We start from the raw sequence: 11,217 nt of genomic DNA, 5'->3' as shown, positions 1-11,217 counted from the left end.
CTTATATGGTAAACGCATATCCCTTAGATATGTCACAATATAAGCGTCTCTTCAACAGTTCCAGAATTCCTAAATTAAACAAAGATGAACTGTTTACTAATGAATGGGGAAGACATTTGTTGGTGATGAGAAATGGACATTTTTATGTTTTTGATGTTTTGGATCCTGATGGTAATATTCTGCATCCATCTGAAATCCAGGCTCAGTTAATTTATATTTTGCAAGATGCAGATCGCTTGCCTGAGTTTTCCCTTTGTTATCTCACCACAGAAGACAGGAATACTTGGGCAGCAGTAAGACAACAGCTTCTCGAAGCAGGCAATGAAGACAACTTACAAAAAATTGATAGTGCAGTTTTTTGCCTATGCTTAGACAATATTTCCCTAAAGAATGATACTGAGCTGTCACATTGTATGCTTCATGGACGTGGTTTTAATCGTTGGTTTGACAAATCCTTTAGTCTGATTATCACTAGTGACGGCACTGCAGGGGTAAATTTTGAGCATTCGTGGGGAGATGGAGTTGCAGTACTTCGTTTTGTTAATGAAGTATATAGAAACAGTACAAGGCACCCAGCTATTGTACCACATTCTAGTCCTGCTGCGTTAAGTGCTACCAAGTGTGAGAGACTGGAGTTTAAATTGAATGATTCAATCCAATCTGCTATAAACTCTGCACGTATGAAATTTGAAGAAACAAATGAGAAAATATCTGTGAGAATGTTTGAATTCAGAAAGTTTGGAAAAGAATTTTTAGTGAAACAAAAGCTGAGTCCAGATGCTGTTTTTCAACTTGCATGTCAGATGACTGCTTATCGACAGTTTGGAAAAATTATTTCTTCTTACGAAGCATGTAGCACTGCTGCTTTTAAACATGGCCGCACGGAAACTATTCGACCCACATCTATACTAACAAAACAATGTTCACGTGCATTTGTTGAAGAACGAAGCAAACACAGTGTAGCAGAACTGAGAAATATGATTGATGAATGTTCAAAATATCACAGACGGTTGCAACTGGAAGCTGCATTAGGTTAGTTCCATGCCAATGTGGTCTTTCAAATTTTAGTAATATTTTTTCTAGGTGTTGTGATATCTGAAGTCGTTTTTAGAAAGGTATTTTAAGATCCCAATTCCTGTTGTTATATATCCATTTTAAACCAGCAAAGGATTTTTTTTAAAATGACCTTCTGCCCTTTTCACTTCCTTATCATTTTTTTATAAAGATTGTATGAAACCATGGCATTGTTTAAACATGGTTTTTGCTTGTTTTTTTAGCTTAGAAATATCAGCAGTGTCAACTCTGATTTGCTGGAGAACTTATTGAGGGTCCTGGATGACATATATTTTTAGATCTTGCATCTTAATTGAAGCAATTAGAATTGTTGAATCATTAACAGAAGCACTTCTTTTGTCAAAACCACTTATTAGGCATTGAATTTAAATAAGTGTTAACAAAAACAAAGAGTTTTAAAGATTGACTAAAAGTCTCTTCGGATACCCATAGTTCAGTCCCTTTTCTCTTATGACAATTTAGTTGCCACCAAATCTTCCAGGGTTAGATAATACCTTATACCTGAATTTGTAAAGTAAAAAATACAATCTGACTCCCCCTCCCAACTCCTTTTTTTAATCTTCCCCCCGTCCCGCCATCTTTTCAGGCCTTCTGTATACTTCGTAATGAAGTCAAGAACTGGTATCACCCCAATTTTTCCCCATATCTGCTTTGTAGGCCACCTTTAAGAATTCCTGTTTTGTATTCCATCCACTCAGAGATTAGAATTATAGTCAGTTCTATTATGCTCATATACAATACAGTGAAGTGGAGTAACAAGGGAAAGGCAAAAATAAGAGAAGGCGAGGGCTTGAGGAAGTACATAATAGAAGGGAAGGAGGAACAAAGCTGGAAAAAGGAATTTTGATCATAAAAAAATTAAGTGGAAACAAAATATTGGTGTAATAAAAGCGGAGGTGCACTGAGCTGATTCATCTTTATTTGGATATGAAAAGTATATTGAGTAAATCAGTACATGTTTACTCTTATTTAAGTTGCAAGCTGATTGGGGCATGGACCTTTCACATGAATATGTTTGTAAAGCATCATAGCTCTGTATAATGAGTAATACAGCTGAATGTATGTTGCACATCATTTTGTTCACTTAAAGTATGAAGTAAATACAGCCTTTGAGCACGTACAATGTCATAGTAACCAAGAGAAGGCAATATGGGGAGCTTCTGAATATTTACTTAGGTTTCAAGTAAAAGAATAGAATTATGTGTTTATATATAATGCCTTTCACACTCCAGAGTATCTTAAATCTTTAAATAGTAATTAATAGAATACTAGTGGTGATATGACAAAATAGGCAATTGGAGCAGCGCTTAATCCTTAGAATTCTTTATTTTGATTTTAGGATTTTAAATGGAGTAGGTTTACCTGATATCCTTTCCCTAATCACTCTCAGTAGGAGCCTCACTTCTGTTTCTGTTCTTCTTTCCCTTTTCTTAGGTCTTGTCTGTGCTGGGAAATTGACTGGAATAGCTGTTGCAGAATAAAATTATTTTAAATTATTTTATTCCAGAATAATTATCCTACTGTGCTTCCAAAGTGGAGTAAATGATCCAGTATAATGTAACTTTTATTCTGAAATAGTGTGCACACGGGATATAGCCTTTATTCTCCCTGTTCTCCCTACTGACTCCCACTGTGAATGCCAGAAGAGTACCAAATTAAATGCATAAAAGGCTGACCTGGAAATTCCACCGTTTGTTTTAATCTGTTGGTTTGGGGAAAGAGTCGTAGTAAAGAAGCAGTTTCATTTTTGGGGGTGGAAGGGAAGGTGAGGTAATAAGGGAATTGCTTAATTATTAAGAGAAATTTATGCTTACATTATGAGTCCTATGAAGTGCCAAAATTTTCTAAAATGGGTTGCTAAAGTTAGGCCCTTAATTTCCTACTTAGATGCCTAAATAACACTGCTCTACAGCCAAAATGCTTCTGAAATAAATGTAGTCAAACTTTACTAATTCTGGGTCACTGAGAACGAAAATGATGCTTAAAATTGTTGATTGGCTCTAGTTTTCAAGATATGCTATTGGGTCAGTATATACGACCCTTGACTTGGGAATGGCGGAGGATAAGTGAGTTATAAATGGAAGGGATCTCAATTTAAACCAGAAGTGACTAAAATACATCTTTGACTGGATCTATGAATAAATCTATGACTGGGTTTGGACAGTATTTGCTTTTTAGGCAAAACAATGAATGATGCAATCTGAAGCTGGTATTGCATCATACATGATATGAATTGCATCATGTTATTCCTAAAAGTCATGGATGATGCAATCATAACAAAGCTTACATCACTCTGCTGAACAAATTGCCCTGTATCAGCTCTAGAAATCATAGAGTGTCATGCTCTCTTATTTGTCAGTGTTTGATTTTGCAAAGGGACACATTTCTGTTTAGCCAAAGTGAGCAGAGATGCCTCCTACTTGTGTGAACAGTGCAGATAACTTCACTATGTTTGTGGTGAAGTGACTTTTGCATCACAAAAGCGCAGTATAACCACTATGGTTAAGAAAGCCTATCACCTTTATTTTGGCTGCAAAATTGGAGATCAAGACAAGAGGTGGGCCCCACACATATGCTGCAACACTTGTGCAACAAATCTTCGCCAGTGGTTGAACAGGAAAAGGAAATCTATGCCTTTTGCAATGATAATGATTTGGAGAGAGCCAACAGATCATACCAGCAATTGTTACTTCTGCATGGTGCCTCCAGTTGGAAAGGTGTGTCAAAGAAGAAAAAGTGGACTGTGCATTATCCAAACATTCCATCAGCTATACGCCCAGTGCCCCCCGGAGAAGGACTGCCGGTTCCTGATGCACCAGAATCATTCTCACTTGAGTCAGACCAGGAAGAGGAAGAGGATGAAACTTCTGGTCCTGAACCATCAATGTCACAGGACCCACATTTTCTCCCATCCTCCTCCTCTGAAGCACACCTCATAACACAAGGTGAACTGAATGACCTTATCAGGGATTTGGAACCACCCAAGAGTAAGGCAGAGCGGTTGGGCTCCAGACTACAGCAGTGGAATCTCTTGGCAGGTGATGTTAGGGTTTCCATGTTCCGTGACCATCAAAAGGATCTTGTCCCATTCTTCTTCATGGAAGGTGATCTTGTAGCCTGCAACAACATTGATGGTGTGATGGCAGCCCTCAACATCGTTCACGATCAGATGAGTCGAGACTGTTCATTGATTCATCGAAGACGAGTCTTAAAGCTGTTTTACTGCATAATGGCTATGTTTTGCCATCAATTCGAGTTGGTCATGCAGTCCATATGAAGGAAACCTATGACTACATGAAACAGCTTTTGAGGTGCATAAACTATGACCAACATCAGTGGCAGCTTTGTTGCGATTTGAAGGTTGTTGCTCTCTTGCTTGGTCTGCAGACTGGATACACAAAGTACTGCTGTTTTCTCTGCGAATGGGATAGTCGTGGAAGAGATTCCCACTACATCAAGAAAGATTGGCCACTCAGACAGTCATTGGAGCATGGGAGGAAAAGTGTTCAACATCCACCACTTGTTGAATCAAGGAAGATTTTGTTACCACCCTTACACATCAAGCTGGGTCTGATGAAGAACTTTGTCAAGGCCATTGACAAAACACAAGCAGCTTTCAAGTACCTCCGTGGAAAATTTCCAAGGTTAAGTGAAGCTAAGATAAAGGAAGGTGTCTTTGTTGGTCCTCAGATTCGTGAACTTCTTCGAGATGATGCATTTGACCATGCACTGCGTGGCAAGGAAAAGATGGCATGGAAAGCCTTCCAGTTAGTGGCAATAAATTTTCTCAGAAACAACAAGGCAGACAACTACAGGTTGTTGGTGGAAAACCTCCTCAAGGCATACAAAAGCCTTGGTTGCAACATGTCACTAAAGATACACTTTTTGCACTCTCATCTAGATTTTTTTCCACCGAACTGCGGAGTAGTGAGCAACGAGCATGGCGAGCGATTTCACCAGGACATTGCAACAATGGAGAAATGCTATCAGGGCAAATGGAGTCCATCAATGCTTGCAGACTATTGCTGGACAGTGACAAGAGATGCGCCATTTAATGAATACAAGAGACAAGCCAAGAAGCGCCGAGTAGACACTGAATAGGACTAAACTATGTACATAATAGTTTTTTGCCTTTTGTTTCATAATAAATTTTATTTAAATAACCCTTTTGCTGATTTTTAAAGTGTTACATAAACAGGACAGGTGAACTATTATCATGTCAAGCAACCATAAACACATGAAAAGACCTAGGTTTACAATTTATGATTAAAACTCTACTATCTACACAATATACATAGACATAAAATGTAAAAACTTAAATATCTTAGAAACAGTAGCCAATCAGTTGTTTTAATTGTCATATTTGAATTCAGCACATCAAAATACATAATAAATAGCACATTTTATCTCTGAAGCAGACGACTTCTCAAAAATTGTAGACCAGTGTAATTGGCCTACATACAAGCAGAAAATATAAGATTGTCAATTTTTAATGTAAGACAATGCCTCTTTTATTATTATAACTACAGGATGTACAGTAAATATCTAATTAATTAAAATGTTGGAGAATACCAACATTATTCTTAGTTACAGGAAAGTTTTGTAATATTGCACTTTAATAAATAACCTGCATATTTTCTGTATTCTTAACACAGTTTGCACGTTTTTGTTTTATTTAGGTAAAGGATTTGATCGCCATTTGTTTGCATTAAAACATCTTTCAGTGTCCAGAGGTGATCCTATGCCTGAACTTTTTCTTGACTCAGCCTACCAAAAACTAAACCATATTATCCTTTCAACTAGTACATTACACAGTCCTGCAGTTCATCTTGGTGGATTTGGGCCAGTGGTGCCAGATGGTTTTGGAATTGGATATAATGTATTTGATACGTGGGTAGGATGTAACACAACTGGCTATTTAAATAGAGAACTACAAGAATTTCTTAGATGCCTTGAGTATAGTTTAACTGATATTTTAGATGTTTTAGAAGGAAGACCTCTTGTGTAATATTGGCAATATTAGCAATTATTTTAAAACTAATTTCTGACCCATAAAAATAACGGTGCAAAATCAACAGCAGAAATCTAATAATGAGAATAAGCTATTGGGAAATATACTTTCTACATCTGTAGAAAGTAACTATAAGAGAAAGGGAAACTCTGAAACCTTTATTAGTGGACTGACAAGATAATGTTAAAATGTTATTCTGTTTTTGTCCCTTTTTTTTAATTATTACTAGTTTTCAACATCCATTAAGGCCTTTAAGAATGTTTTTTCCATATATTTTCCAAACTCTTCCTATTTTAATGAATCCCTTAATTTTATACTTGTTTATTCTTTTTTATATTCTGCTTATTATTTATTTTTCAGAGGGGTATTGTTTGGTTGGGTTTTGTTTGCTTTGTATTGTTATACTGTATTATGTCTTCATGGCTATGCTTGTTCAAACAAGATTATAAAATACAAGTTTAACGTCTTAACTACAGGAGACAAATTTTCATAACTGTGCTGCAGTTATAGTGGAAGCCGAACTTTTTCTTATATTTTATGTACATTAATGTGGAATTGATGTTTCTGTTATAAATCCTGATTTGCTTTGTGGTGTAGTTGAATATTTCTTTTCACTAGTAACTAGATGTACCAATCAAACTGGGTAATCAAATTACGAACAAAAGTGGAACACTCCTGGTATCTGCCCAACTATGGCTAACTCCTGCTTGCTTTACTCAGTCATGCACACTGTCCTCCAGAATCCGGAATGGAACCCAAGATTTTTGACTCTCACCATTCCTCTGTTGCCAGGAAATGTCTCTGAAACATACTGGCAGAGTACGTGTGTCATCCTCTGCTTGGGCTGGTCCTCATAGAGGATGACAAATTACTGCTTGTGTCAGTTAATCAGCTCAAGTGGCAGAGGTACATGAAGTGGATCTAAAGGCTTCAGCCATGCTGAAGAACCATATGGGGTGTCAATATGCCACATATATATATTTTTTTCAGTTACTTTAAAAAAAAAACCAACAACCTAGGAAGTTACACAAAAAACTAGGTCAAAAGAATGACTTCAACCTTCACCAGCACTCAGAAGTTAGGAAATGCCAGTATTAAAGTTATGTGTGCTATCTTAATTCAGTCCGCTTGTACTGGGGTGACCATACCAGGTCAGGACAGTCCCTTTTTTAAGCCCTGCCCCGGCTGTCCTGACTTTTTTGGCAAAAGTGGGCATTTGTCCTATTTTTTTTTTTTTTTTGCCAACTTGATCAAAGTGGGGTGTGGAAGAACGTGGTGGGGAGCAGCAATGCCAGCCCTGCATAGGGGGGCAGGCAGGGCTTGGGTGAGCAGCGATGCCAGCCCCATGCAGGGAGAGGGGGCAGGGCTCAGGCAAGCGGGTTGGCCAACCCCTGGGAGGGGACGGGGAGGGAGGACTCAGGCTATCCCAACACGGTATCCCGTTTTCCCTTTAGGAAATATGGTCACCCTACCTTGTGCATATGCATTATGATAGTCTTTAATTACATTATCACATACTATTTTTTCCACAGGAACCCAGCCTCATTAAGTATACAGACTGTACCATGCTCTGGGGTGAATCAGAGTTGTGTAGTGAATGAGACTGTTCTCTGTAGGACTCCTGCTTCCTTTGTTGCACAAGTTAGAAGTTGTGTAGTGAATGAGGTGGGGATTGCTGGATAAGAAAGCTTAGTCCTATGATAAAGGCAACTGAATGCTTCCTGGGTGAATTGAATTTTATCCCTGCCTCAGCCACAGACTGTGTAAAGCTAGGCAAATCACTTAAACTTTTCACAGGTGGTCACGAATTATCTGCTTCTCATTTTGTGAGTGTCCAGCTTGAAACCCTGGGGTCTGATTTGCAGAAGTGCTGAGCACTCATAGCTACAATTAAAGTCAGTGGGACCAGTGCTCTGAACATATAAAATGCTATATAATGCTCAGTAATCTGAAAAAAATCAGGCCCTCAGCATCTTTATTTGGGGACCCAAAATTAGTGCCTCAGTTCCTCTTGTGTAAAAGGGGGATAATACAACCCCTTAACCTCACAGGCATGTTGTGAAACACTCATATGCTATAGTGATACAGTTTGAAGAGTGTGCAGTAAATATTATGGGGCCACACATCTTGTGCACTGAATGAGTCAGGGGACCTGTGCAAAATATTAGCATAAGTGCATACACACTCTTCCCACCCTAGGGGATGTTCTTTGAAAAAGGCATAACTGGGGTATCACTGTTATTGGCAGCTGCCAAAACGGTCCATTAGGAATATACAACTTAAAGCAGTTATGAGAGTGCTCTTACACTGGGATCTTGGAAGTTGTAAATTGGCGTAAAATTATCTTTGTCCTGTACCCCTCCCTTCACTTTAGTCCTCTGAGCATAGTTTAGCAGGTCAAAGAATCTATGCCAATATATTTAAAATGGGCCCTTTCAGAGTGAAAAAGCCCTGAATACTTCATGAACTACTGCGTACAATAATTATTTCACCACTGAAATTCTGTTGCATGCACCAGAGTCCACTAGATAACAGTTTAGAACTGGAAACGCCTGATCTGGTAACTAGTTAAAACTGCAAGAAAAATAAAAAGAATCACCAGAACTGTAATTTAGCCAGGATCTCAGTGTTAACTGGCCTACTGTAAAAAATGCCATGGAATCTTTAATTCTTTGTGTATGTGTCAGTATTGATCCCACTGTAGGTATGCATGTGCCCCAAGCACATAATATCAGATATTTTTGAATAGCCGTGTCTGTTGAGGTGTATGTACTCCGTGCTGCCTCATGCCCCGGTATGAGGGCAGGCAGCTGCAACCCTCCCTCACTTTCCTCTTACCACCCATGACAGCAAGATGGAATCTAGCTGATCTCAGACCCACTAGACTTTAGCCCTGGCTAAATTTCTCAAAAACTTCTGAGATTCTTCAGAATCACCTTTATTCTTTTATTTTTATTACCCTAGGCTGCTTTAGCATTTGCTGAAGCAAAAACTGCTTGCAGACCACCCCTCTACCTACACAACCCTCCCCCATAATACACACACCCTGCACAGGACTCAAAAAATGGTGGACTCAAAACCCATTTCAAGCCTTGTCTATCCTGTAACAGGCTAATTCCACTAAAAGGCATAGAAGATGGCTGTTCTGCTTGGGAGAGTCTTGCTTCCCAAGCAGGTGCTCACTCAGCCTCTCCTTTTCTGCAAGAACCCACAAGTGGAGGGATGTGAAGCTGAAACTCTGTCTTCTGGAGCAATCTATGAGAGATCCAGAAAAGCCAAGTTCAAAGACCCCTCTTAACAGACTCATCTCTTCCAGTGTTCCATCTAAAATGCAGACAACCATGAAGACCTCTGCACAGAAAGCTGCACCAAATCCATGCCCAGCTCCAGCATTGGCATAATCAGCACCAGTGCTGATGCCATTAACAGCCCCAGCTTCAAATTTGACACCTCAACAGTGTGCCAAAAGAGGCCAACCAAAATAGAATTGAAGAAACTTGAGAAGGAGCTCTAGGTCCTCCCATAAAGAGGGACAGAGAAGATGTCAAGAGACAAGCTATCAAAGTCACAAATGGCTTCAAAGACAGGTGGAAAGGAGCAGACTGCAGTGCAACATTCTCCACTGATACCGGGCCCATCACCAGCAATGGCCCATAGATGTCAACTCTGATACCAACTGCAGAGACACACGGCACACTGGAGCTGCACTTGGCATTGAGCTATGCACAGGCACCGACAGAGTCTGTTGCTGATACTGTTTTACCGGTTAGCACTGCGTATGGAAGAGGTACACTCCTCCTCACCATCCCCATCCCCATTTCACAGCAACCCTGTCCTCTCTGGGAATCTACACACCCTATTGGAAGGTGTACTTCCCTCAACCATTGCACCAGCAGAGGCTGCATACCCCATCTTACCACAGATAGATGGAGTACATGCTGGGAATGTCCAAGCTACAACAAGGGAGGGGCCTCCATTCCCACACTCTACTATGATGATTCATGAACAAATTTGATGAGACAGTTGGGAGGCGCATAGGAACCAGTCTACAGAGCACAACCTCTGAAAGCCACCTTGCCCCATCCCACAAGGTATGGTTCTGTTAACATCAGACAGATGGGTACTGGAGATTATAGCCAATGGCTACCCCATATAGTTTGATTCCATACCCATCCCGCCTTCCCTGTCCCTCTTCATGGACTTGACTCACAAGAGCTTATTGAAAACAGAAGTGGATTCTTTGCTTTAGCTTGGAGCTCCAGAGAAGATTCCTCAAGCGTACAGGGGAAGTACAGTTAGTATTTTCTTATTCCAAAGAAAAAAGACATCCTTGTCGTATTCTAGACCTGAGGGACTCAGCAAATATATATGCTGTCTCAGGTTCAGGATAGTAACACTTGCCTCCATCATTTCCATCACTCCAACCTCAAGATTAGTTCACATTTCTTGACTTTCAGGTTGCATACTTCCACATGGTCATCCATCTGGCTCACAGGAAGTACCTCAGATGCACAGTGGGGACCAACCATTACCAATACAGGGCTCTGCGTTTCACACTCTCTCCAGCACTGAAAGTGTTCACTAAGTGTCTGTCCATAGTAGGACTCATCTAAGGAAACAGGGAATTCATGTCTACTCATATGTAAGTGAAGGAACAATAATCCACACCTTGTAGAGTCAAGTACAGGAGTTTATTACGCACAGCGCTGGCGGAGTGTCACTTTGCTTATTAGGCTCAGAGACACTGCAAAACAATTAGTTACAATAGATTACATATGGTGCTCATTGGGCAGAGAGATGCGACAGGGATGGGTTTTCCCAAACCCCTGGATAGGTTCTAACAGCAAGACAAGATAAGCACAATAAGCCAATGGTCTAAAATATTACATAATGGTTCTGCCCATGGCCCAAATTAACATCTTGCTGACACACAGGTAATTACCCCCAAACTATGTCTATTAAAGTGTATAGGTTAAATCCTAATTTTGGGGTCCAGGGGAATGAGGTAGAAGCTCTCTCGGTTGACCAACAGGTACGTTCCTAGAGATTTAAAGCAAAAAAGCAGTAATTAGTACTTAACAATTTCACAAGTTTACCCTTGCATTTCTGTGGGCTAGGACTGGCATACATCT

The 11,217-nt window shown here is 39.8% G+C and overlaps 3 protein-coding genes across 4 annotated transcripts in view; 1 reads left to right on the top strand and 2 right to left on the bottom strand.

The window, feature by feature from the left end:
* The window catches only part of LOC117879005 (carnitine O-palmitoyltransferase 2, mitochondrial-like), a gene marked incomplete in the record, with an annotated part of 12,716 nt that extends 6,045 nt beyond the window's left edge, over positions 1 to 6,671 (top strand). The window contains 2 exon segments of the mRNA XM_034773824.1: positions 1 to 1,032; positions 5,754 to 6,671. Of these exon segments, the coding sequence (XP_034629715.1) occupies positions 1 to 1,032; positions 5,754 to 6,082 (1,361 nt within the window).
* Positions 1 to 11,217, bottom strand: part of RHOBTB3 (Rho related BTB domain containing 3) — a 101,816-nt gene that overhangs the window by 63,519 nt on the left and 27,080 nt on the right. The gene's annotated exons all lie outside the window — the stretch shown is intronic.
* RFESD (Rieske Fe-S domain containing) overlaps positions 9,894 to 11,217 on the bottom strand; it is a 28,466-nt gene continuing 27,142 nt past the window's right edge. The window contains exon 3 of one of the 2 annotated variants that reach the window (XM_034773833.1): positions 9,894 to 11,125. In XM_034773833.1, the coding sequence (XP_034629724.1) occupies positions 11,024 to 11,125 (102 nt within the window). In that variant the 3' untranslated portion in view covers positions 9,894 to 11,023. The remainder of the gene's footprint in view (positions 11,126 to 11,217) is intronic. The other variant, XM_034773832.1, reaches the window with a different exon arrangement.

The sequence above is a fragment of the Trachemys scripta genome, chromosome 6 (genome assembly GCF_013100865.1).
Source record: "Trachemys scripta elegans isolate TJP31775 chromosome 6, CAS_Tse_1.0, whole genome shotgun sequence".
In the NCBI taxonomy this organism is placed as follows: domain Eukaryota; kingdom Metazoa; phylum Chordata; order Testudines; family Emydidae; genus Trachemys; species Trachemys scripta.
The sequence above is the reverse complement of the archived record's forward strand: the minus strand, read 5'-3'. Positions and strand labels throughout refer to the sequence as shown.